At 34.3% G+C, this 27514-nt stretch overlaps 3 protein-coding genes across 9 annotated transcripts; all 3 read left to right on the forward strand.

The window, feature by feature from the left end:
- Positions 1–7922: 7922 nt before the first annotated feature.
- On the forward strand, positions 7923–13815 carry LOC123229638 (probable pectin methyltransferase QUA2). 7 transcript variants are annotated; one of them, XM_044655558.1, is made up of 10 exons: positions 7923–8506; positions 8694–8695; positions 9135–9841; positions 9922–10054; positions 10482–10722; positions 11182–11407; positions 11577–11752; positions 11987–12290; positions 12661–12796; positions 13253–13815. In XM_044655558.1, the coding sequence occupies exons 3-10, from the start codon at positions 9138–9140 to the stop codon at positions 13409–13411; spliced, it is 2079 nt and encodes a 692-aa protein (XP_044511493.1). In that variant the 5' UTR covers positions 7923–8506; positions 8694–8695; positions 9135–9137; the 3' UTR covers positions 13412–13815. The 7 variants fall into 7 exon arrangements, with proteins under 7 accessions (XP_044511493.1, XP_044511494.1, XP_044511490.1 ...); XM_044655559.1 differs by lacking the exon at positions 8694–8695 and adding an exon at positions 8774–8837; XM_044655560.1 differs by lacking the exon at positions 8694–8695 and having other exon boundaries at positions 7924–8506; positions 9135–9283; positions 9362–9841.
- A 498-nt stretch (positions 13816–14313) lies between these two features.
- On the forward strand, positions 14314–16391 carry LOC123229033 (protein WHAT'S THIS FACTOR 1 homolog, chloroplastic-like). Its single transcript, XM_044654591.1, has one exon. It carries the CDS (start codon positions 14550–14552, stop codon positions 15738–15740), a length of 1191 nt encoding a protein of 396 aa, XP_044510526.1. The 5' UTR covers positions 14314–14549; the 3' UTR covers positions 15741–16391.
- Positions 16392–20542: 4151 nt separating this feature from the next.
- Positions 20543–27494, forward strand: LOC123229536. The gene is made up of 4 exons (XM_044655415.1): positions 20543–22479; positions 24299–24440; positions 24520–26385; positions 26816–27494. The coding sequence occupies exons 1-4, from the start codon at positions 20684–20686 to the stop codon at positions 27188–27190; spliced, it is 4179 nt and encodes a 1392-aa protein (XP_044511350.1). The 5' UTR covers positions 20543–20683; the 3' UTR covers positions 27191–27494.
- Positions 27495–27514: the final 20 nt, after the last annotated feature.

A 27514-nucleotide genomic window follows, 5' to 3' on the forward strand; every position in this document is an offset into this window, starting at 1 on the left:
ACAACAACACCCTTTTTGAATCTCTTTCAGGTTAGTGATTTGCACTTTCTTTGTCAGATCATATTGATTGAGTTTGGCTTTCATTTCTTATTTTTATTAGTTTATGCAAATTTAGGCATTATTTTTATACTTTGTTCCTCAAGCATGTTTCACTGTTTCTTCTGTTTATGTGGAAAGTCTCTTTTTTTCATGTTTGTTAAATAATACATGTGGATTGTGTGCATATGTGTATCTTAATATACATATTTTTTCTATGGTTATTGTTGCTTTTCTTATATTGCTGTTGCCTTGGTTTATCTCATGCAATATTGTTCTTTTGTTGCCGAGCTGTATCCCTTGTAGAATTTACAGCTACAGAAAACAAAGCTTGAACATGAAGCCCCGTTGGTTATGAGGAATACAGCTTCAAAGATGAAATTGTCGGGGTGATATTAGCTGTGGTCTGTCCAAAGTTGCATCATAAAGTTAACTTGGAAGTACGATTGAGGGTGGCACTGAAAGCCACAGCTCTCTAAATGAATCGCATTGAAAATATATTGTACTTTGTAGTCATCTTGTGCCCATAGAATGGGTAACTCTGCATTCAGTGACAATCACATATTCATTTCTGAGATTTTGGCTTGTGGTTATCCACAACTGCAAGTCCCACCATTCCACATGGTGCCAAAAGGTTTAAATTATGCTTAAGTTCTTGGCCAAACGGCTTGTTCCCACCCAAAGATTAATGTTTGTTCAATTGTCATCCATTAATTTTGAAAAACTCAAACATCGACTCATTTGTTAATTTTTAGGGTTAGTGTTATGGGTAAAATTGTTATTAAATAAAAATCTTTAAAAAAACTAAATATTTAATCACATTTTCTCTCTATGTTTAAAAACTAATAATTTTCCCTTACCCTCACCTACGGTTTGAAAAATAATTATTTTCTCTTTAGGGTTTCGATGACAACTTTTCAATGATGATTTTTTTTCGACTATCAACATTTTCTCTCCTTCCTAGCTTCTCTCTCTTGATTGTCTCCCTATCGTCTTTGTCTTCATTATCAGAGAGTTGCCATCAAAACCTTAAAGAAAAAAAATAATGATTTTTTAAATCTTAGGTGGGAGAGGGGGAGGGGAGAGGGGAGAGGGGAGAGGGGGGAGGGGGAAGGGAATGTGATTAAATTTTTAGTTTTTTAAAATATTTTGTTAAATAATAATTTTGTCTCTGACACTAACTTTAACAATTAACAAGTAAATAGGTGTTTGAATTTTTCAAAATTAATGAATAAGAACATAAAAAAAACAGTAATCTTGAAATAAGAATAAGTCCTTTGATCTAAATTCTTATAAACTTGTGAACAAATACACTTTAAATGAAAATTGCTATGCTTTGTAATGTCTTAATAAGAAACAAGGCGATGTGGATAGGTCACATGCAAGTTAGTAATTGAAAATGAAGAGACATGGAGCCTCTGGCTTAGTCACCAAAGATAGAATGAATGAACCACCCACATTTAAACACATCACATGCAATATGGAAAGTGGAGGGGCCTTAGCTTGCCTTTGTTGACATCTTATTTCATCATTATTTTTGTATTGAATCGGAATCCTTTCATGCTTTGCCTTGATGGCGGTGGGGTGGGCACCCTTTCTGTCCAATCTCTCCTAACGTTAGTAGATTGAATGTTGCATCAGTCAGTATTGGTATAAAATTATGGGTAAACCCTAGTTAGTAAATATGAGAATAGAAAAAAAAAAGTATACAAATTATATAGGTATGAGACGGTGAATAGTTAAAAAATATGTTTATTAAAAAAAAATGATAAAATTTGGATACGAACAAAATATAAAACGTATATATATGAGTTACATATAATATCTTATGAATAATACATTGATAAAAATATGACAATATCAATAATAATTTTAGTATTTTTTACAGATCTCTCGATTAAAAACAATATTGAATGAACTATTAAAACCAATATAACATAATATATTATATTCAGCCGCTACACCACCATGTGAATATATAACAACATTAATAAAAAATTGGTGTCTCCAATTAGTCTAGATATCAAATATTAAAAGAATTACAAACATGATGAAGTTACAAATAAGTAAAAAAAATAATAATAACAAAAGTGAGTTTACGTTTTCGGAGAATAACAAAGACGAAGAGTTGACCCCAATAAAATGAAAATCACCAATCTAATGTAAAAATATTATGTGAAAAAATTTTGTTGTTGTAATGAATATAAACCTGATGTAATGAATCGAGAGGTTAGGGATTTGAAAAAAAAACTCTTTTTTGGTATTATGGTAATTAACTAAAAATTAAAAAGACACTTTTATACTTTAGATATGATTATTGAAACGATATCATTTTAGATTTATTTAAAAATTAAAAAACAAATAAAATAATCCTATAATACACATTTAACATGTTTTAGATTCAAAAATTTAAAATTTTGTATTTAATACATAAATTAAACAAAAACATAAATTAAATGTAAATTATTCACGTTTTTACCATTTACGATGCGGGCATATACAAAATAGGTGGCACGAAATGAAGTGGCGGAGGTTTGCCTGATCATCTGTCCATTCAGCAATGAGTTTCATGCCATGCTTTTCCCTCCAAGTTCTGCTAAGATCTTAATTAGTAATGTTTTTTCCATTGTAAAAGAATTGAACATGTTGGTAAACTGGTAGAGTAAGCAGGACTCGGTGGTAGACACATAGTGGGACATCTCTTTGAAATTAATCAGACATGCCAGTGGGAATATTATCCCAATTCGGTTAGAAGCAACAACTGGCCTTTCTTCTATTATTGTCTTGTTATACAGCCTAGGAACTTGTTAGGGAACCCATAAATGATTTTATCCGTATCTCAGTATATAGAGGTATTAATTAAAATAGATAAAACCGCATTCTTCCAAACTTTTTTGAATAAATTTCGAATAATTTTATTTTTTTAGGTAAATTTTATTTTATTAATTATATTAGATTTAATATTTTTTTCATAACTTTTCTTTTCAATGTATACTCTATGTTTAGTAAGTTATGATTCAAAAATTAAAAAATTTATTCAAAAAGTATCAACTTTTAGTATAATATAAATCGAAACAACAAAATAAATATAAATACAAAAAATGGATGCGAGTGTGAACAAGTAGGTATAAGTATGTGTGAGTGTGTAAAGATACGTACGATACACATAGATGCATACAAGTGTATACATCTGCAAGTGCGTGAAGTACCATATATATATGCTTGCGAGAAAGTGAGGGGCGCGCACTTTCTTATAATCCTATATTTATACTGCACATGTATTACTTTTCACGTACTCACACGCATATGTAACGTACGCATTTACACATATTCGCATATATCGTACACACCTGCACCCATCTGTTCGTATTCGAATCCATTTTTTGCACTTATATTTATTTTTTCATTCGGATTTATATTATATTAAAAATTGATCTATTTTCAAATAAATTTTTAAATCTTTGGATTATAACTTATCAAATATTGAGCATACTTTAGAAAGAAAAATTGTTGAAAAAAAATTATACTGAATATGATGTAATTAATAGAAAGGGGTATTATTGAAAACTATATAAAATTTGTTTAAAAAAATAAAATTACCCAAAATTTATCTAAAAAGATTTAGACGAAAACTTTTGTGCGTATTTTAATTAATACCCTTGGTATATATGGACCATTTTCAATAATGAAATTTTGAAGCTTTTGTTGGTTCATTAACTTTTTGTTTTTATCACACCAATCTTTACCAATTTCATCTGATTGATTTAGTCAGTGATGTTTGTTTCCGGGAAAATCCTTAAGAGGAAGTCCACGCCTTAGGCCAGTGGGCACGAAATGCCCTCCCTCTTACGGAACCCTGGGCCAGTCCATTTGCCTCTTTCTTCTCTTGGACACTAACTGCAAGTTGCATTTTCTGACTGTTTGTAACTTATATGAACAGAAGCAGAAAATACTTAAATAAAAATATGGGCAGACACTCACACACTCAAGTTAATTATGATTTATTAATGTTAAATTTAAAATTAAATGAAATAGTTTATAAAATGATATTAAATAATGGTTAAATTAAGCTGCATTTGGTTACAAGGAATAAAAAATTATTTGTTAATCTATTATTTGTTTGATTTGTTAAATAATAAAACGAAAAAGATAATCTAATTATTATTTTCTTCTTAAGTATTAAAATATTTTAAAAGTAATTTTGATTTTATTATAATTTTATATCTATTAATTAATTTTTTAAGAAAAAATAAAATATATTGATTTTCAATTAATATAATGAGTAATATAAAAATTTTAGAATAATTATATAAAAAAACATTTAAGTAAAATAAATATTTAATATTCTTTTATTATATTTAATCAAAAATATAATAATTATTTGCACATATCAATTTTTTACAACAATTATTACGCAATAATTTAAAAAGTATTCAATGTTTATAATAATTTTTTTGTGTTAATAAAAGGTTATTTAAACCACACATACTTAAAAGCTTTTAAATGAATAATTCCCAACCAATTAACAACAAATTATCTTTTTCTTTTTCAATATCAACTAATTGGTTACATTAGTTCGATTAAGGCTGTTGTCGCGATGAATCTTTGGATGCATTTTATTTGAATAATATTTTATTATCAAAATTGAAAAATTATCTTGAAAATAAGTTATTTAGAAAATTATTAAAATTTGATAAATATAAATAATTATTGTGTTTCGTTAAAAATAATAAAAAATACTAATATATTATTTTACTTAAATATTATTGAATATAATTATTCTAAAATATTTTTTATATTATTATATTAATTAAAAATAAAATTATTTTTACACTAAAAAATTAATAAACAAAAATATATTTATAATAAAATTAAGATTATTTAAATAATATTATAATACCTAAAATAGATATGATAATTAAATTATCATTATTAGTGATATAAAATTATTAAAATATTTTATTATTTTATAACTAAATAAAAATAATATTAATAATAAAAAATAAATTAGTAAAGGATCTTCTTTATACATAAAATTATTAAGATTCTGTTTGTGTGGTTAACCACACTGTGACCACGTTGTTTGGGGATTCTACAGGATTCGAATCGGTTCACACAATGCGTATCTGTAAAGGATTTGACTTTTGTGTCGGTGGGCCTATGACGATTCTAAGTCTTTAACGAATCATTTGAAAGAGACCAGCAACCAACATGGTCCTGCTTCTACACGATTATTTACCCCCCAAAATTATGCGCAATTTGCGTGCTTAATTATATTAACGACCGACTTAATTGACCCGTAAGCTATCCAGCCCGGCTTCATTTGCCTCTATTAATTACACTATAGTTTTCGGTAACTACCTTATCTTGCAGAAAGATTAAGAAATGGAGATTAACATTTAAAAAAGATTATGGCGATTATTAAATTACATTTTAAATTTGGAGATGCGCGGCATAAATGTTACTTGACAACGAATAATATTTCCAAATATATTCCATGAAAAACACGAGTAAGAAACAAATAAAAAAAGAAAATCATTAAAAAAAAACAAGCAGCAGCCGCTGCATTACACAAGCCGTGCAAAGACAAAGTTGGCAATGCAAATTGTCGGGTAGAAATTTGGGTGCGTCATCGTGGGTCCGTTTCTCCATTCAAATACAAATACGGGCTATTCTTATTATGTATTCCATCTCTGACATCACAAATACGTGTTGATGATTTCTTATGTTCGATTTTATTGCTTTAAAATGGGGAAATGATTTTAAAAGATTAATTTAATTTATAATTATCAACGAATAAGAGAGACTCGCATAACTAAAAAAAGAAATAAATTTTCGTAAGTTTGACTTGGAACCTTTTTAGTTGTAAACCCCAATTTAAAAAAATGATAATTAATTGAAAAGAAAAAGTCTATTCACAATCTTCCAGCTAAGTGTTGACCCGTCATAAAAACAATATGGTGGTGGGTCCCCAAATCATTTTCATCAAATCCGACATTAGTTAGATGGTTAGATAAACAATAAGCATTTAATTTCAATTAAATAGAGTATAAATCCTTTAAACATCATTTATTTTTTTAAATAATAAAATATAATAATCAGATTCACAATATAATTATCTATATTAAATACGTGAGAGTTTTGACTTGTATGATTTTACCGTTTAATCTTAATTTTCAAATTAATTAATTTAAGATTTTTTAAAAATGTGTGAATAAATTATTTGAATCTGATTTTTTCAAAATTATTTCGTTTAATCATTCCAACGAATTTTTGGGTTGCCCGTCATTCCTTCTAATAGATCAAAATTGAGGGAAAAAAACGTGAGGAGGCTTAATAATACCTATAATTTTTTTTTTTTAAAGTAAAAGTGAAATAAAAATTCATTTTATTGGTAAAATACAGAATGCCGAGCAAATTGTACTTGAGTGCCACGTATGCAAAGACCAGTGACTGCGTGTGAATGCTAGCGCTTCAAAGTGGTCCCGTGACAATGGACGCGGCAGGCATATCGATCCCGCGTTTGCGCCACCACCGAATGCAAACAAACAAGTCACGAGCCACCTTCAATCCAAACCTAATCTGATCCTCTGCATGATTGTTAATCCTACACTCTACATGTCTAGCTGACACCTCAGCATCATTATAGACAGATACAGAAAACGCGGCTAGATGGGCCCCTGTTTCACGCTTAGTAATCTAGAAACGTAAGTAGACAAGATTAGCTCTTTTAGCACAGCTTATGATGAACCAAAGAAAATGTGCCACGAAATACTACTCATGAGGATGACGAGCGCAAAGGAATCTCTCAATCAAAAGGGGTCCACTCCGCATGCAGATTAATCTTAAATAAATTGTATTCCAACCTTGGCTGGCCTAGAAATGATTACCCTCAGTAATTAAGGGTTAGCTTAAAAACAAATGGACAATTGCCGGTTTCCACCCAACTTTTACTCTTATCTCAAAATTATATCTATGACAGATAAAAAACTTAAACATCTATATATAATTTAATTATTATTCAAAATTTTAATTAAAAATAGAAGTAAAATAGTTATTTTATTTATAAATTTAAAACCTTAATATTTATATTATTTTCCCTCATTAGTTTAAAAAACTAATATTTATCTTTATGATTAAATTTTAAAAAATTCACTTTCTCCCTTTTTTAGATTTCATCTATAGTGGCTTAGGGTCGGTTGGTGATGGGGAAGAAATGACAGTCTTCTTAGACAAAAGCCAAGCCCTCATCACCCAAATCAAAAAGAAGCAATGACCAAAGACAACAAAACATCATTTGGGTGACATAACGAAAGAAGATGAAGAGTTGTCCTTTGTCATGTCTTCATGGGTGGTTATCCTTCTTTGTTTTTTGTGGCCGAATTTAAAAGAAAGGTGAAAAGTGTCGATCGTTGGTTGAAATATTGGTAGCCAAATAAAGAAAATAAATCCTAGAGGTGAAATCTAAATTCTTCATACTTTGAGAATTAGGTAAAATGTTAGTTTTTAAAATCTGAGTGAAGAATGAATAAATTTTTAAATTTTTAGAGTTTATAAAAAAAGAATGATTTTACCCTTATATCTAACTAAAAATTTGGATCATAATTAGTTGATAAATAAGTGTTTAAATTTTTTATTTATTATAAATATAATTTGGAGATTAGAGTAAAATTTGGATTAGAAATAGGCCCTTTCCCAAATCAAAATTTGGTTTAAAATATTAATGGTTGTTGAAAAGGCTGTCGTCTCTAAGATGAATAGATACGTGGGGGCATGCATTAATAATCATAACATATGCTAGTAATTAATTAATTAATTAATTAATGCTAACATTAGGATGGATTATGCATTGTTTATGTCTCTGCCAATATCGATCTTCATTAATCAACCCCTCTCTCTCTCCTTCTCTCTCTGGGTTCATGGTGGTGCATGCCGAGTAAATTCTCATCTTTCCTTGGGAGTAATGAGACATTAAAATTTCAACCTGAATTGAATGACAAACAAGTCTTTTTATTTAAAGTTAGAGTAAAAAGCTGTTACTGGGGAAAAATTACGCTGGGTTCAAGCCCTTTTGTTAGGGAGGGTGATATACAGCAGTAGTGGAAAGATTTATAGCGTTAATGGCTGCTTAAATTTGTGTTTGGCTTATTAATTATATTAAAATAAAATAAAAGAAAAGAAATAAAGATAATATAAAAAGGGAATTGGTATTCAGTTTTCACGAGTTCTGTCGTGATTGGATCGATACAACTTCTCAGTGCCGGAGAGGAATTGAGTTGGAGCGGAAGAGGAACAGGGAGAGTTAATCGGCGCTCAAATTTCAAGTAAAGACAACATCCACAAGCATTGTTGCGACGACAGCAACAAGGATGTTTAAGTAGCGTGACAAAACCATTTCATGAAGTTCTGCTGATTTTCTGCGCTTTTCTCTCTCGCTGTATTTTTTATCTTCACTTGAACAATATAGGAGGTAGTGTTTTGTTCTGTATTGGCTACTTCCAGTTTTCCACTTTCGCTAGATTTGTTTTGCTTAGTCTAATCGTTTCTTTATTTTGTTTTATTTTCTCGCTTTCATTGGATTTTCATTCTATTTTACCTACTACGGCGGTGGACTGATCTGAAATGAGCTGTTGGTTTGGATTTGGTTTATATTTTAGTTGTAAGTGCTACTTTTTATGTTAATTACGCTTGAGATGAGCTGACAGTGATTTCGATTGTCTTTTGGTTTGTTTTCCAGTGGACTTCTGTTACTGCATCCTGTTTTCTTCAAATCTAAATCTCACCCTTCTATCTTTTTCTAGGTTAGCTCTTAAATTGTTGAAAAGTTAGTATTTAGAATTCTGTATTGATGGGCTCCACTGGTGCTCTTTAATGGATCTATTATTATAGGACTGATCTTGTAGGACTAAAACCTTTTTGTGTGAATAACATTTCTGCGTTTAGGTTCAAGGAAAAACATTTCTGCGTTTAGCTCGTTTGCTTCAAAAAACTGTTGTGGAGATCATCGCTTCATTGGATTTTAATTTTACTTTTTATATGTATGGTTTTCTTTTGTTGTTCTAGACTTAAATTGTTATTTCTGCGATTTTTGGTTATAGGAAATGTCGAGGCCTACTCATAGAGGTTCACCCGGTGTCCGGATCCCTGCGAATAGCCATGGTTTATGGGATTCAGAAATTAAAGATGGAACAGAAAAAGAAGATTTGGAAAAATCTCACTCTTTTGATCAAAGCTATTTAGCCTCAAGGTTTCCTTTCCATGATACAAGTAATTCTCCTTCCAAATATGGTGTTATTAAAAATGGTTTTGCTTCTGATCCTTTCAGCACTGGAACTACGAGAAGCCGACACAACTTTATGATTCTATTTTTGAAGTTGAGCTTAGTTGTGATTGTAATTTTTGCTCTTACTGGATCGTTTTGGTGGGCAATTTCAATTTCAACCTCATCAAGAAGTCAGTTATCTCATAACTTCAGGAAGCTCCAAGAACAACTTGTATCAGATTTGTGGGATATTGGGGAGATATCTGTTGGTTCTCCGAGGTCAAAAGAATTGGATTTTTGTTCCCAGGATGCTGAGAATTATGTTCCATGCTTCAATCTATCGCAAAATCTTGCCTTGGGTTTTGCCGATGGTACTGAGTTGGATCGACACTGTGAAGGTGGGTCAAGGCAAAATTGTCTAGTTCTTCCACCTGTGAATTATAGGATTCCACTTAGGTGGCCAACTGGAAGAGATGTTATCTGGGTTGCAAATGTTAAAATTACTGCCCAGGAGGTACTTTCCTCTGGAAGCATGACCAAGAGGTGAGCAGTGACATCCTACTGGGAAATTCTCTCTTTGCACTCTAAATTTTAGTTCTTTTATTAATCTCATGTGGTTGCAGGATGATGATGTTGGATGAAGAGCAGATTTCCTTCCGCTCAGCCTCGCTAATGTTTGATGGCGTTGAAGACTACTCTCATCAAATAGCAGAAATGATTGGGCTGAGAAATGAATCTAACTTCATACAAGCTGGTGTAAGTGAATGGCCACTCAAAATTGAAAACCACTATGAAAAGTAGAAATTTGTTCTGTTTCAGTGTTGATACTTGCATATTAATTTCTCTAATTTTTCCACCTATATTTGACTTATTTAGCCTAGCTTAATTGATGCTATTTTGAATATATTGTATTCCTTCCATTGACTTGAAAAACTTTCCAGTAACTAATGTAGAAAAGAACAAGGTGTCTTTGCTATTGATCCTGTTAAATAATTTGCTTTTTTGCTTTTATATCAAATAAATAATGTGCTATAGATTCCTGATAATTCCAGCCATATATTAAAATTATGTCAAAACTAGTGTACCATTGCATCAATATCTTGCATCTGCTATAACTGTAACATGTGGCCACTGATTGCTTTCTCTTTTATAATGAGTATATATTAAAAATTAAAATTTGCAGGTTAGAACCATCCTGGATATAGGATGTGGTTATGGCAGCTTTGGAGCACATCTGTCTTCCAATCAGCTCCTGACCATGTGCATTGCAAATTATGAGGCCTCAGGAAGTCAAGTTCAACTAACCCTTGAAAGAGGACTTCCTGCAATGATTGGTGCTTTCACTTCAAAACAGTTGCCATATCCATCACTTTCCTTTGACATGGTGCATTGTGCTCGTTGTGGTATTGATTGGGACCAAAGAGGTAAATGTCAAATATGTGTGGGAATCAATAACTTGATGTAATCTGCTGCTTCGTGTTAAATTTGCACATCAGAACATATTCTATCCTCCCGCATCCAAGATGCATCACTCTGTGTAAATCCTGTTTTGAAGTTTTTTCATAACTTAAAATTGGATGGTGGACCTAAAGTGTTATTTATGATCCTGTCCTTTTGTGGTTTTTTACTGCTGAATTTACATTAGAGGGATGAGGAGCTTAACCTTCTATCACCATTAAGCAAAAGGAGGGTTGAAGTAATAAAAAATTATGTCTATCATATTACTTATTTGCTTAACCAAAAAGTGAATCAGAGATATTTGTCATATCTCATATAAACCTGCTGAAGGAGATTAATCTTCGGTTGATACTTTGCTCTTTAAGCCTGCTTGTTCAGATACTTGAATTGAGGTAATCTTTATTTACTCATGCTATGTGGGGCAGATGGTATTCTCTTAATTGAAGTTGACAGAGTTTTGAAGCCGGGTGGATACTTTGTTTGGACTTCGCCACTTACCAATCCTCATCGTTTTCTCCGTAACAAGGAGAATAAAAAAAGATGGAACTTTGTTCGTGATTTTGCAGAAAATCTCTGTTGGGAGCAGTTGTCACAGCAAGACGAAACTGTTGTATGGAAAAAAACTAGTAAAGCAAGTTGTTATAATTCTCGGTGAGGCTACAATCATGACGTTTTATTGACTTTCTGCGTTACATGATCTTTGAAATAAATTTATGCTGACCCAAATATATATCTCTATATCAAATGCATGTTGTTCCTTTGGTACCTAACAATACTAGGTTGTCCTAATTTTTGTACCAACTGGTTGTTGTATGTCTAGGAAGCCTGGCTCTGGCCCTTCTATCTGCAGTAAAGTCCATGATGTTGAATCTCCATATTATCTACCTCTCCAAGCCTGTATAAGTGGAACACGCAGCCGCAGATGGATTCCCATTGAAGAGAGGACCAATTGGCCCTCTAGGGCCCACTTCAACAAAAAGGAGCTTGCCATATATGGTAATTCTTGTGCTCTTACATAGAACTTTTGTGTCTCTTTTAAATGGTTAAATAGCACAAAAGAGAAAAATGTTCTGTGGTATTAAAAAATTTGTATAGAACTTTTGTGTCTCTTTTAGATGGTTAAATAGCACAAGAGAGAAAAATGTTCTCTGGCATTAAAAAATTTGTCCAAATATATTTATTTTCTCAATGTCATCTAACTCTAGTGTTTCTTTTTAACTATTTTATCAGGTGTAGGTCAAGAAGATTTGACCGAGGATACTGAAGATTGGAAATCAGCAGTCAGTAACTATTGGTCTCTTCTGTCCCCATTAATATTTTCGGATCATCCTAAGAGACCTGGTGATGAAGATCCTTCTCCACCTTATAACATGGTGAGAAATGTGCTGGACATGAACGCTCATTTTGGTGGCTTTAATTCTGCATTACTGGAAAAAGGGAAATCAGTGTGGGTCATGAATGTCGTCCCAACTATTGCAACCAACTATCTCCCAATGATTCTTGACAGAGGTTTTGTTGGTGTAATGCATAATTGGTAAATCAATCATCTTGACTGACCTAATTTGACCTTTTAATGAATTTTAATATAGCTCTGTTGTGCTATGGTTTATTCTGAACGTGTAATCAAAGACTTATCCTATCTCATGCATTCTTATTTTGTTGTTGCTGTTTCCTTATCATATATAATGTTAAGCAATGATATGGTATCAAACTTATTGAACTGGAGTATCTAGATATGGAAATTACTGATTTGCATGATTTGGAGGGATGAACATTCACTCTGAAAAAAGGCTATAAAAATAAACATGCAGTATTTTGATATTGGAGAATATTTGAGTTTTGAAAGAATAAATGAGTGCTGAACTTTGAAATCCATGTTTGCTTATAATTTCTAATTCCTTCAGGTGTGAAGCATTCCCAACGTACCCAAGAACTTATGACTTGGTGCATGCAGCAGGACTTTTTCCCCTTGTAGCAGATCAGCATAGGTGCTCCATGCTTGATATATTCACTGAGATAGATCGTATCCTTCGTCCAGAGGTACTTGAACCAAATAGTCTCTATTGTATTGATATTCAGTTGTCATCCATTTTTCTCCCAGTTCTCAAAATAAATAAAAAATTGTTATGGTAGAGATGACATGCATATGCCATATGATGGAATACTGTAAGTCCACATGGAATTACAACTAATTAGTTTAAAATTATACTATTTGCATGGCTAGGTACTTATGTCAGTTTGCTGGTGGGATTTAAATAATTGGCATGCCCACTTTATGCTTTGGTGTATTTAACAGATTTATACAAGAAAATATTTGCTGCTTATGTTTATATAATCAAATTTCAATGTCTATTTATTTCCTCTTAATTATTTAGGACAGTCTTGTTTTGAACCAATATTGGCATCTTTCATAGCAATAATACAAGTCTACTGTGTTTTGATGGTTTTCGTCTGGGCCAATGATGTTTCCTTTGTTGATAATGATATTTCCTGCAGGGTTGGGTGATAATTCGCGATGAAACTCATCTTGTTGAGTCAGTAAGAGCTCTAACAACTAAGCTGAAGTGGGATGCACGAGTCATAGAAATTGAGAGTAACAGCGACGAGAGACTTCTTATCTGCCAGAAACCATTATTTAAGAAACAAGCAAGCTAATTTTGAGTTCTCCAAGTGAAGCTCAAGAAGCTAAATCATGGTATTTATATTCATTTACTGAATATTATTGAATTACTATAAAGCTCCACCATACAAAGGGGAGACCAAAAATTTTGAAAGGACAGGAAGAAATCATAAACACAGAGGAGAGCCAAACAAAAATGAATCATGGTGGAACCAACCACACCTCCTGTGGAGCCGTAAGGCATACATAGGACCATGTAATTACTGAAATTCAGACGCCATGGAAGCGAGATAAGTACACAATTAGTTTCAAATTAAATCTTTCATGTCATGTCTCATTATAATTATACGACTACAGAATAAGGTTTATCTGCTGTAATTTATAAAAAAAAATTCAGATCGGTGCATTCATATGAAGAATTTTTTCTTCATTTCTTTCATTTTCCTGCTTTTGCAGTTTTTTTTTTTTTTTTAAATCTTTATTGAACGGTTCATCCCAAAGTTGGCTTTAGATTATTCGTTTCCTTCGCGAGAGCCTTCTGTAACAAGTATTTGAAATTTAATCCATCCAGCTTTTATTGTTTGAAGCTCGCTGGCATTCTGACATTAATGGTGACAAAAATTTCATTCGTGTGATGTGATCGGCGTTGCTGTGTGCTCGTGGAAATATCTTCCCACCAATTAAACTAAGCGTGGTATGAATATTATATTATATATTAATAATTTTAAATTAATATAATATATAAGAATTTATTTAAATATTCAGTTTTATAATATAAATATAATTATTATATTAAATCTATCAAGGTTTTACAGTAATTTTACTAACCCTTAATTTTTTTAGATAAAAGAAAATTTCATATAGTTTTTTATATGGAATAAGTTATTAAACAAATTATTATCTAGTTATAATGATGTATAGTCTAGCTGTGCCAACCGTCCTGGATAATATGAAATAAATTTATATCAGGACAAATATATATACAATAAAAAATTTAATAGCAGACCAATTACCTTTCACTCCCTAGTCAAAGTCAGTAAATCTAACGATCATCGCCTTTTCATCATATTTTGGCGTCCAACATCTGATCACCGTTGATTTTTGTAACTACACTACATATCGTCCCCAACACAAGGCCTCCCTCTCGACTGCTTACTGGAAAACTACACATTCATGGCCTGGCGCCTCTTTGTAAGCAAAACCCTAAACCTAATTTTCCCCCATTCCCTCCCAAACTCTAATTCACTTAAAATCTCCCCCTTCTCCACCTCATTTCTCGTCACTAAACTGCCCAAAAAGCTCCGAAAGAAAAGAAAAAAGCCTTCTCCCCGAACTAGGCCGATCCAAACTGACTCGGTGCGAGTTCCTCACTTTGAATCAATCCTTAATCGCGATTCTTACTTCAAATTCCTCATCAAAACCAAAGAATTCCTCTCCAAACAGCCAGAACGTATACTCCGCCTTGACGATGCCGGCAAGTTCCACCGTGAGTTGGGATTTCCTCGTGGCCGTAAAGTTATCAAGTCCATTCAACGGCATCCCCTAATATTTGAAGTTTATCGCCATACGGACAACAAAATGTGGCTTGGATTTACTGAATTTGCGGAGCAGCTGCTGGAAGAAGAGAGGTCAATGATGGACACTATGGAAATGGACAGGGTTAATAAGGTTCGAAAATTGTTGATGATTTCGAAAGAAAAGAAGATTCCCCTGAGTAAAATTTATCATAACAGGTTGTTATTTGGAATTCCTGAAGATTTCAGGGACCGGGTTGCCAAATACCCCGATTATTTTCGTACTGTTGTGGAAAATGATGGAAAAAGGGTTCTTGAATTGGTTAAGTGGGATCCGATCTTAGCTGTGAGTGAATTAGAGAGACAGTTTATTGGTAACGAGGATAAGGTTATGAAAGCATTTAAATTTCCTATAAAGTATGGGAAAGATTTGGGTTTTGATGAAATTGATACGAGAAAGCTTAACTTGCTGAACACTTTGCCTTTGGTATCGCCATATAGCGACGGGTGGAAGTTGGATATGTGGAGTTTGGAGGCTGAGAAGTATAGGTTAGGGATTGCGCATGAATTTTTGAGTTTGACATTGGAGAAAAGGGCAAGTATACATCATATTGTGGAGTTCAAGGAGGAGTTTAGCTTGACTAGGCGAACATACGAGATGCTAAAGAAGCAGCCTCGGACATTTTATTTGGCGGGGACAGAGATGAATTGGGCGGTGTTTTTGAAGGATGCTTATGATGAAAATGGAGCTTTGATTGATAAGGATCCACAGTTGGTTTTTAATGAGAAGTTGTTTAAGTTTGCACAAATGCAGGAAGGGGAAGTAGTTTCTGGCGCTGGTGAGAAATAATGTGAATATTGACATTTTCAGAATTGAAAGGAAAGAGAGAGCTTTGATTGATAAGGATCCACGGTTGGTTCTTAATGAGAATTTGTTTAAGTTTGCACAAATGCAGAAAGGGAAAGCGGTTCCTGGCGCTGGTGAGAAATAATGTGAATGTTGACATTTTCAGAAGTGAAAGAAGAGAGATTTAAGTGAATCAAGGTCAGTCCTCTGTTGTCACAAGTGATTTCAACAGAGCAATTCTGGTACTTTGCTACCAACTGGCTAGTTTGTTCAGAAATGGCCCTTGATATTGAAAACAAAATGAGTTCATTCTAGAACCCGCATTGGGTACTGTGATTATCCATATGTGTCTTCCTTTTTTCTAGTGCAATGTGATAGCAGCAGTCACTTGCGGTTGTTACTGATGATTGCATTGTGAGGTGCAGTCGCATCATGTATGTGAAGAAATTCATGAAGCTTTTGTGGGTATTTTTGAAGATCATTGTATTTGGATTCGTCTTGTTTTTTTATCAATCGTTGTATCTTTTACTCCTGGTTTCACTCACATCCAACATGAGGGTCCATTCGGTAGATCCATGACTGAGTGGCCGATCCTTAAAGAATTTCAATCAGTTCACCCCTGCTGCAAAGAGCATGGAACTTTACTCTGTTCAAGGTGTTAAGGCAAGAACTTTCTATTGAATGGTTTCAGAATAGAAAACAGAAACATTCGCAACCGGTGATAAAATTTTAGGTATTTGAAGTTCATTGTTTTAGTATTACTGGAATAATCCCAATCTTTTCTTAATGTTTACCCAACATATTTCAAAGGAATCATGCACTCGTCCATGCTACATAAGTATACAATCAATATAAAAATGAGAGAAGACAGTTACACAAAATAGTTTGGACTTCATGCCATTGCCATCTATCCATGGCTAAGTCAAGTATGCCTGCTTAGCCAAGTTTCTTAGGCTTCACACGTTAAGGGTCTAACAAGCCTCCTTCGTTTGAAGGACTCAACGTCCTCATTGAGAGTGTTTGTACCTATTCTAGTTCTTCCCAACTTGGATCAGTATCATATTCATGATCCAATCATAATCAATTTTGAGTAAAAACTACAACCAATACTAACACCTTGTTTTGCATCGATTCGACCATTCAAAGAAGTTGCCGACACAACTGGTTAGCATAAGGAACCTCTCATGTGGCAAAGCACTGTCACTTCCTTAAGCAGCAGATAGTACCCAAAATTTCCTTTTCTTCAACAACATAGGCCTCCTTAAACTGTCTCAAATTCCATCTCTTTAATGCCACTGGGTATATAAAGTGCCATTTATTTAGTTAGCTTTAGTGTTTACATGCACTTCAAATGTCAATTCTTCCATGCCATCTGCCATCATTTGTTTGATTCATTACCATTAAAGAACTAAACATAGTCACTTGTTTTGATGATTACTACCTAGCTGAAACATCTTCTATATAGTCTGCGACTTGTTTCTCAAACTGCCATAATCTCTGGTTTTCCCTTCCATAAAACGAAAAATTATGTTCTTCGGTTCTTCTTACTTTACCCCAATGTAAATTGATCTAAGATCTTCTTGGACTCCTGATCAAATTGCTTTCGTATGGCAAGACTTTCTTCAATTTGCTTCTTGTTGGATCATCACTGTCCCTCATGCAATTTTCTTATGAAGCTAACATGATATAACACGTCTCTCTACACTAATACCTTGCGAAGAGAACATGCATCTGGAAAGACTGTTTACTTACTTTATATAAGCCATGTAAATAAAATCTTGATGCAAGGGAAAACAACTCATCATAATGAATATTAAACATAAATAAAACTTAAAAGAATAAGCAATAAACATATGATTTAAAGCTTTTGACTAATTTGGAAGTTGATCCCCTTAAAGTAATTAAATTGGAGGTCGATCTCTTCGAAGTGATCAAATCCTTAGCTTTTTTCTTAGTTCTCTTTTCAGTTTTCCAATTTTCTTTGATAAAATCTTAGGATTTTATTAGTGTTCTTACATAAACTCAAATAATGTAAATATGAAAATAGTAAATGCGTTAATACAACAGAACACAAATAAACATAAAATCAGAATATGAAATTAAATCAATCCCTCATGCATCCACTCAAATTGACTCTCACTTCTCTCGCAACTTTGCAAATCTCCTACCTACAAAACAACCATAAGAAATGCATGAATGCTAAACATTCCATAAATAAGTGACTTATACAATACCCTAACTTGCACATAGCTCATCAATAAACATTTTGTCATTCCTTTTTACATGATCTACCTTATTATTACACACAACTGAAGTCATTAAAGTTTTTCTCTCATCCCTTCTCAAGATAAGATAACTCATCACTTACTCATGAAACCATAACAACTCATTTCTATCTCAAGCGCTTCACATCACTTACTAATTTACTTAGCTTTGCTGGCCAGACTAGATTGCAAATACATAGACATTTGGGCTACAAGTGTCATTGATTTGAATTTAAAAGAGTTATCAGATTGATATTGGCTAATTAAGCTCTAAGTTGATTAAAAAAGAAATTAGGCTAAAAATAATTTAACTTTGGATTTGTCCAAACTAATTCGAATTTAATTCGTTTTAACTGAGTTTGAACTCATTTTATCATAACCCTAATTTGAGCTTCGATTTAATCCAGCCCTAGCCTGCAGCATAGAGCAACAAACATTTAAAATGTGCAATAAGATTTGCTAGTGACTTCTGTGTTGAAGTTCAAAATGAAAAATCACTAGTGCTGTTAAGCCAATGAAAATTTTTTATCAATTTATTCATGTTACTAAGAGCTCCCGACAACATCGATTTCTTTCGTCCTTTACTGCCCATAATCAATCTGTATGGATTTAAAAAAGAGGCCCTTTCTTGCGGTCGATCTGTACAATAAGAATCCATGCATGTCGCTTCTTTACCTGCACCATTAATATATTGAGGTTCAGCATCGAGGAAACCACAAGTTGATCTTGACTCTTTATCAATGATATTACTTGTGAACCTTGACTAATTTGAATACCGGTGTCATAAATTTCCTAGAGTAAGTTTGCCCTTTCCATAAAGGAATATAATTATTATTGTCTAGTTTCAATGATACAAAATTGACTCTATTTTAATGGAGGATACTGCCATTGTGATGAGATGAGGGAGGGTTTCTGTTCTTGATTCTTATTTAACTTCTCAATCCAAAAGCTATCTCAAAGGGTGAAGGCTTCAGATGGAACTTCTCAATTTTGGCTTCTGGTTGCATGAGTTTGATTTTGAACTTCTATACTTTCATCCACTCATCTACTCTTTCGAATGAAGGTGATTCTGCTGTAAAGGCAACCCATTGGTTAAGTGGCCACAAGGCAGAAATTCCATTATCAAAACTATCCCTGCTGCAGTTGTGGTTATTGTAATTGCCACTCCAACCTTTGTTGAAAGATTCTCTGTAAATGATCCCGGGTATTCAATGTTTCCAGGATTCATAGCTCTATTTGTTTTAAGCGTATCTGAAGAATATACCCACCCTGCTGCTTTAGAGCAGCTACAATAAGACCGGTGTGGTGTTGAAATCCAGGGTTTGTGAAGACTCCTATGGCTCCACAGGAACAATTTCCACCGCAACTTTCTAAAACTCTCAGGATCAAATTCCGCCTCAACTTTGAAGCACGTTCCTGCATCGTCACAAGACTCAGATTTTGAAGGAGGCGATTGATCTTCCATCTTTCTCAGCACTACCCTTGTTTCCAGATTGAAGCACGAGCCCTTAAGCTTTGATGAAGCCCAGAACTCAGCTCTCCAATCCATGGATCACTAGCATGTCCACTCTGGATCATATTAACGTCCTTTTCTTAATCATTCTCTGCTTTGTTTTGATTTCCATTCACAGCTTTATCAAATGAATCAAAGCAACCCGACTTATCGGTTCCTGGGATCAACCTCTTCTATGCATATCATCACATGGAGAAGTTGACACCATTCTGGTTACCTATCCTTTTCCACTTCTCCTTTCATGTTCCAATATCAGAAAAAAAAAACTTATTTTTTGATTTTCATGACCATGACATTCACACCTTTAATTCTTCTTGGTTGTTGTTGATAAAAGCCGAAGCTTCACATTCCCAAAATAGTGTAAGATGTTATAAATAAATCAACGTCACTTAATTTATAAGGCTAATGTACTTGAAATCATCAAGTCAATCAATATCCCAAATTACTTAATTAATTTTCAAACATAATTAGTAAGATTAAAAATAGATATTCGTTTTCGTTCGAAATGAAAATGATTTAATCTTTATTGTCGAAGAAGATGGGGAAGGGAGAGAAAATCGCTGGAGAGAGAAGATTAAAGAAAATTCACTGAAAAATACAAAATTTAGTAAAAAGAATTTGATTTTTTAAAATTTAATTAAAAAAATTTATAATTTTTTAAATTTAAATTTAAGAGAGACATAATAATATTTTATTATTTTTAATATATTATTAATTAAATAATAATTTTATTTTTAAAACTAATTATTATTTTTATTAATTTTAATATTTTATAGATAAAATTTTAAATTTTTAATATTTAACTGATTTCATTTTGGATTCGCAATAAACTTTATACGTGAATACGTCTTTTGGCCTTTTGTTTATAATTCATGTTCCTTTGTGCTGTCATCAAAGAGAGGGGAAAATCTTACGGGAAAAGTTTTTGAAAATTTTTAAGGGATAATGACTGATTGAATGTTGTGTGCATGTATGTTTGGTACTCACAATATCCGGACAAATCTAATAAAAAAGATGTTTTCAATAGAAAATGACACGTGCCAACATCATACCTGAATCTCATCCCAGGCTGCAGCACACCAACTCCTCAGCAAAAGCAGATCCATCGTCTCTTCTCTTGTCCCTGCCTCTCCTAATCCGGAACAGTTTCACTCCAATCTCTCTATGCCATGGCCACCACCACCGTGGATCGCCACCACCTTCACCTCGACTCCGTCCCTCTAATCGATCTCAGCCTCCTCTCTCAATCCGAACTCTTTTTTCTTTCTCACTGCTCTTCCCGCACCACAAGCGCTACCACCGCCGCTCAAAACGATGATGAAGACGAAGTTTCAAATCCCAAAATTGATCGCTCCGTCTTTAACGAATCTGCCGGCAGCCGCAAACAGACCTTCTCACGGTTCCGTCTGGTCCCTCGTAATTCCTTCCAAATTCTTGCACAATTTCCTTCTGTAGATCCGTCCGAAACCCTTGATGAAGATAACCCTGAAATTATTTCACTCCTGAAGTCTCTCTTCAAAATTCAGTCTCTATCCTCATATACGGTCGGTAACAACGGGCAGTTGATTCCTGTGCAGGTTAACTATAAAGACTACTTGAATGCTACCCGGGATTTGAATGAAAACAAGGGTTTGCATGATGTCCCGGTAGATGTGGTTAGTTTTAGTGTAAAGAAAAGGAAGAGAGGGCGGCCGAGGAAGGATGAGAATCGTGGTAGTGATAGTTTTTGGCTGATTGAGAGTGGAGTTAAGGTCAATGATAACAAGGTAAGCATTCCTGTCAACTTTGATTCTTGTGAGAGTATAAAGAGAAGACCAGGGCGGCCAAGGAAGGATGAGGATAGGAATAGACATGAATATAGGGTTATTGAGAGTGAGAGTAAATTGAATGAAAGCAAGGGTGAGAGTACTGAGGCTACGGTGACTGTCGCTAATTTTGAGAGCTTACAAAATATCCCTGTTAATGTTTTTGCCTGTGAGAGTGGAAAGAGGAGACCAGGGCGGCCTAAGAAGGATGAGAATAGGAATAGACATGAATATAGGGTTATCGAGAGTGAGAGTCAGGTGAATGAAAGCAAGGGTGAGAGTAGTGAGGCTAAGGGGACCTGTGCAGGTTTTGAGAGCTTACAAAATATCCCTGTTAATGTTTTTGCCTGTGAGAGTGGAAAGAGGAGACCAGGGCGGCCTAAGAAGGATGAGAATAGGAATAGACATGAATATAGGGTTATCGAGAGTGAGAGTCAGGTGAATGAAAGCAAGGGTGAGAGTAATGAGGCTAAGGGGACCTGTGCAGGTTTTGAGAGCTTACAAAACGTTCCTGTTAATGTTTTTTCTTGTGGGAGTGGAAAGAGAAGACCTGGGCGACCAAAGAAGGATGAAAATAGGATTAGAAATGAATATAGAGTTATTGAGACTGACAGTATGGTGAAGGAGAACAAGGGTGAGAATAATGAGTTCAAGGTGACTTTGAGCAATGTTGAGAGCTCAGGTAACATTCCTATAAATGTAGCTTCATCTGAGACTATAAAGAAAAAACGAGGGCGGCCTAGGAAGGATGAGTGTAGGAATCAAAATCAGTATTGGGTAGTTGGAAGTGGGAATAAGGTGGTTCAAAGTGTGCCTAAGAATAAGGAGGAGATCACTGTTATTGAGAATAAGGAGGACAAGAAGGAAACAAAAATGGTAATGGAGAATAGGGATGGTGTGGTTGTGGATTTGTTTACCTTGGGGACTCTGAAGGATCCATTTGCAGAGGAGTTGAAGCGGAGGACGGCAGGGATTGAGAAGCAGGGAGATTTGTTAGGGTATTTGAGTGGGTTAAAGGGAGATTGGGTGAGTAGGAGGCAGAAGAGTAAGATTGTTGATGCATGCGAGTATGGGGATGCATTGCCAAGGGGGTGGAAACTTATGCTTTGTATCAAGAAGAAAGTGGGGCATGAGTGGTTAGCTTGCCAACGATATATAAGGTTTTTCTATTATATTTTTTTGCAATAATGTGTTCAATTTTGTATTAATTAAATGCTGCACTAATTCCAGAATTATATATTTCACTGTTTATGTTTACTTTCCACGTATGGAATTAAATTTGAAAAGGGAAAAATCTGAGAAGTAATTGTTCAAGCCACTGAATTTCCATTGCCTTATTTATGGTGAAAACGAAGCTATTTGTAGTTAATAAACAGTATTCTATTGTGATCTATAACATACTAAAAAGAAGGAAAAGTTGGTGACATGTATAGTTATGAAAAAATAGATCAGATGTAATAATACAAACCAGGGAAAAAAGGAGAGAACTATTCAAAATTTGCAGTCTGTGCCACAAAAAAGAAAATAATTATGTTTTCCGCATAAAATAGTTATCTTGTTCTTCAAATGATGCTTGAATGTAAGGCATTAGTTGTTCTAATCCCTTTTATGAAGTTATTGTGCCAAATAATATGATTTCAAGGTAAGTGCCACTTCCATCTGACAATGAGAAGTTCTGGGCACTATCGTGATAACTCAAGAAGTCCAAGAAGTGCCATTTTCTTGTAATTTGTTTGTTCGGTTTACTCCTTTCTCTTATAGTAAATTTTAAAAAAGAAAAAGGATATAGATTGTGCCTAGAAAAGGAAGCACAAGTATTTGTCTTGACAAGTTACTGGTATATAAACTGACTCCACCTTTCTTGGACTTACTTTCAGTCCTAAAGAATATTATAATTTTTGTTTCTTATGGTCCCTGAAGCCAAACCTAATTACCTTAGAGATCAAATTCTATCTTGTCAAGACTCTGCAATCTGCATCATTTTATCCAAAGCTACCATAAACTGTTGTTACTGTTTGATCCAAGCCCTAATTACTACAGAAGTGCTGACCTAAGATTCCGAGTCACAACAATTCCTGTATGAGAGTTTGACATTCAAAATTAATGTTATCAGTACATTTCCTACTCCTCAGACCTTTTACGGAGTTTCTCATCATTTAGGAGTGTGAAAAGATTAGGTTTGATCATCGACAAAGAAACCAGTGTTGTTGATAAGTTACGCTAAGAGACTAGGCATAAACTTTCTGAGCTGTTTCTAACAGCTGTGTGGAACAATGTGCTATCATCTAAGAAGTGTTATTAGCATAGCAGTCTTCATGTGCATACAAGTTGATGATATATATATTCCTTTCAAGAATGTTATTCTCTCTCTTACTATTTTAGAAAAGGAGTGTTACAAAATTTTACAAATTTTATCACTAATATATTCTGTTTGTCAATTATCCTAAAATGCAAGTGGTTTTATTTTGTGAGCTTATTGCATTAAGGCGTGTTTGTTATGACCTCTGTAACCTCGAAATTTAGGCTATTCCTATAATTCTTTTGAGTTCTTCAAAGTTATAAATATGAAAGACGCTCTGTTATTATATAACATCCTTGTTTGGTAAGTTATTACTACAAAGCATTTACTGTTTTATCCACCAAATGACTAGCAACTATTTGGTTAAAGCTCTTTTTTAATAAGCTTTACTTGAAGAAGTTGTACCAAATGGACCTTTAATTGGAATTATTATTATCTGAGTGCTAAGCAGTTGTTTCTTATGGTCTAAAATATTATTCTCAAGATATGGCATAGCTTTCGCAGCATTTATTCCACGATTTAATTTGGGATTGTGTTTTTGCTTTTTCAACACTGCCTTGTTCATTTAATGTTGATTAGAGGTTGTAATGTAAAATACTTGACTTTTATGGATATTTTATTGTCATATTATCACTTGTGTGGTTCTTACTCACTGTCTTCTCTCATTTGTTACCATCCAGCCCGAATGGTCAGCAGTTTGCAACTTGCAAGGAAGTTTCTTCATATTTGCTCTCCTTTTTCAGACTTAAAGCTGCAAGTCAGTCAAATGCTGGTCATACTGGCGATGGTGTTCAGTTGGATGACAAACTGACTTCTGGAAATGTAACTCAGCTATTCTTATACTTGTTTTATAAATTTCAAGTTTATGTTGTAGTTTCTATTTACTATTTTTATGCTACAGGCTACAGGTTGCATGCACAAGGGTGACAAAAATGGAGCTGACCTTGTGTTCTGTTTGCCGCATCCGTGTACTTCTCAATCTACTGAGCATGAGAAGCAAGCCACCTTACTGGAGACAAAGAGTCCTGAGGAAGTCAGAAGACAGGAAACACTAAATTGCCATAAGTGCTCCATGGTTTTTCGTGAGCAGGATGATTTATTGCACCACCTGTTAACTTCTCACCAGACGACGACGAAGAGGTCTAGATGTAGTACATCAATCAGTGAGGGGGTAATCATTAAAGATGGAAAATATGAATGCCAGTTATGCCACAAACTATTTGAAGAAAGACATAGTTACAATGGCCATCTAGGGGGCCACATGAAAAACTATGTGAAGCGATTTGGTGGAGTATTAATGACACAGAAAAATAATGAACCTGTAGCTGTTGGAATTTCTTCTGAATTCTTGGAGAGACAAAAAGCAGTTGGAATTGACCGGGTTTCTTTTGCAGAAAAATCTTCCAATTGCGGAGGCAACAATGAAACAAGTTCTGCTTTACCTCATAGTAAACCAAAAGCTGATGGTACCATTAAACCTCATTCTGACAAATACGTTCATGACGATCTGGTCATGATGTCAAACAGAAACTTTCAAACTTTAGTTGAGAAAAATTGCAGTAAACAGGATACAGCTTTTGGCATAACTAATGATGAAGCGGATAAGCTGAAGGTAGCTACTGATGTAAGTGCTGCTAAACCTGATGTGTGTTTGGGTGTTGGTACGGTCTTGTCTACTGATCAGAGAAATATATCATGTGTATTTCCCAGTGAAATGAATGTTCCCAAGAGCAACAGTGGTGGTATCAATAGTTATGGTTGGCAGGGTCGAAGTCCTCAGAATTGGTCCCTTGCTCTTGCTGGAAGTAATCAACCACATTTTGTTGACTACAGGACGAAAGATGTTCCCACCAGCTCAATGGAGAAGCGGAGAAAAGAGGTAGGTTCTGAAAGTAGCTATTTTTCTTCAAACAGCAAGGATAAATTAGTTAGTTGTGAAAATCTTGAGGAAAGGCATTTTACTATCATGGAAAGTGGGGAACTGTATAGGAATAAATATGCAAGAAATGAGGCAATATCTAGATCTGATTATCAGGGCATTGGGTTGGAGAATGCTGTGACTAATATCAAAGAGCAAGGAAGTTTTAAAGGTCGTTTGCCTATTCCATTGGAGCAAAGATGTGGTTCTCAAAGTAATATGAATGGGGTTTCTACTTCCATGTTAACAGAGGCCTGGCAGGAAAGAGGTCCCGTGAGTGGTTTACCCAGTTCATCTGGAAACAAGCCTACATATGTTGTCAACAATTATTTGAATAGTGTTTCTACTACCATGTTAAATCAGCCCAAATTTGATGATGTCAGCAGATCTGAGGATTATGGACTATCCTTTGGGTTTGGCAACAAACACACTATAAGTAAACCCCGGCAGGAAGAGGATTCTGAAGTTGGTTTGCTTAATTTATTTGGAAGTGGAAAATTCTTTGGGTTTGATAACAGTTTGACTAAGGATACTGCTGGGACAACAGATTTCCCCAAACTTGATCAAGTCAGGAACACCAATGAACGAGTACATGGTGTTGAAAATAATTATAGGGTTTACACAAACACTGTTCAGCGGGAATCAAGGTTAGAGAATTCAGAAAATGCTAGAAACAATGAATTTGCGCCTGCTTTTAGTAATCATGCTCGATCTGGTGTGGATGCCGTGGCAGAGTTTTTGTGGAGAACTGATGAAGAAAACATCCTGCTCAGTGGGTTGGCTGATACATCATCTCGACTGTTGCAATCATCAGGCTGTTTTCCTGCATTTGGTACAATGTCAGATAAGGTATGTGGCATGTGCATTCTTTTAAGTTGCAGTGTGTTCACAGGAAAAAGAAGGGTACTCTGTGGTGCATTGTGTTGCTATACTCACTTTAGGAAGTTCTTCAAACTGTTATGATGGGGACTTTTTTGAAAAAAAATAATGAACACCATATATAGGCTTCTTTCATGGTAGCTAGTGCTGTCATATATTTGTATTTTCAATATTGCTAGACATACGACTGTTCTAATTATTTGTAGAAAATATTCAGGCTGTTTTCTTAGAGGGAACTAGAAGTCCTTGTTAGTGATGGGTTTTGTGAATAAACTCTTTATAGGTTACATAATTGATGACCCCACCTTAACTGCAAAAACAATACATTCCATTGTATTAAATTCTAGTTATAACAGAATGTTGCAGTTAGTTCAGTGAAATTTATTTTGTTGATGGACAGGGTGGAAATGAACTCTTTAGCGTTGGTGAGAAGTATGACAGCATATCAGGATTTGAAGGGCTGAGATCAGGTAGTATGGAACACATGGAATATGATTTTCTGACCACTCAAACAAGCTCTCAGTCGCAGGTCCCAAAGGCCTTTTCATATGATGCGGAGATTTCCCGGGGGTTTGATTCACCAGTCTGGCTTGAGAAAGAAGCATTGCCTTTGTTGCCAAAGATAGGTAGCAGGTATCAGGTTGCTACTGTTTGTGCATGGTGCAGAAATGAGTTTCATCATGAACCTGTTGAGAGAGCAGCAGAAACAGGAGCTGTGGGTTTTATGTGTCCAACCTGCAAGGCCAAATTCTCTGGGAACCACAATTCATTGTAGAATGAACGGTTTACTTACAACAACTCAGGATCTGGTGATAGATTGCTTCATATTTGCTGAGTTTCATATCCTGGATAATCTGTGATGAGGTAGATTTGCCCTCATGAAGGATGACCATTTTTGGTCAGAAATATGTTTCGGAGGACAGCTGGGATCCTATGACATTCCTTTTTTTTTTAAAGTGACATTACTTAGATTGCTCTCTCTCTCTTCTAATTGTTTTAACATACAAAGATTAATGGAGGTGGTTCCCATCATAGTAACCAATGTTTAACTGTTAATGGAGTTGTTTGGTCTTTTGATTTGTTTGGATTGTGAGATGGA

Source organism: Mangifera indica, chromosome 11 (genome assembly GCF_011075055.1).
Source record: "Mangifera indica cultivar Alphonso chromosome 11, CATAS_Mindica_2.1, whole genome shotgun sequence".
NCBI classification, from domain to species: domain Eukaryota; kingdom Viridiplantae; phylum Streptophyta; class Magnoliopsida; order Sapindales; family Anacardiaceae; genus Mangifera; species Mangifera indica.

What these genes read in the sequence shown, in the direction of transcription:
- LOC123229638 (XM_044655558.1), top strand. Translation starts at nt 9,138, where the DNA reads ATGTCGAGGCCTACTCATAGAGGTTCACCCGGTGTCCGGATCCCTGCG. An exon ending in TCTGGAAGCATGACCAAGAG is followed by an intron (nt 9,842 to 9,921) that starts GTGAGCAGTGAC and finishes ATGTGGTTGCAG; the next exon opens with GATGATGATGTTGGATGAAG. An exon ending in AAAGGAGCTTGCCATATATG is followed by an intron (nt 11,753 to 11,986) that starts GTAATTCTTGTG and finishes CTATTTTATCAG; the next exon opens with GTGTAGGTCAAGAAGATTTG.
- LOC123229033 (XM_044654591.1), top strand. Translation starts at nt 14,550, where the DNA reads ATGGCCTGGCGCCTCTTTGTAAGCAAAACCCTAAACCTAATTTTCCCC.
- LOC123229536 (XM_044655415.1), top strand. Translation starts at nt 20,684, where the DNA reads ATGGCCACCACCACCGTGGATCGCCACCACCTTCACCTCGACTCCGTC. An exon ending in GCTTGCCAACGATATATAAG is followed by an intron (nt 22,480 to 24,298) that starts GTTTTTCTATTA and finishes GTTACCATCCAG; the next exon opens with CCCGAATGGTCAGCAGTTTG. An exon ending in TTGGTACAATGTCAGATAAG is followed by an intron (nt 26,386 to 26,815) that starts GTATGTGGCATG and finishes GTTGATGGACAG; the next exon opens with GGTGGAAATGAACTCTTTAG.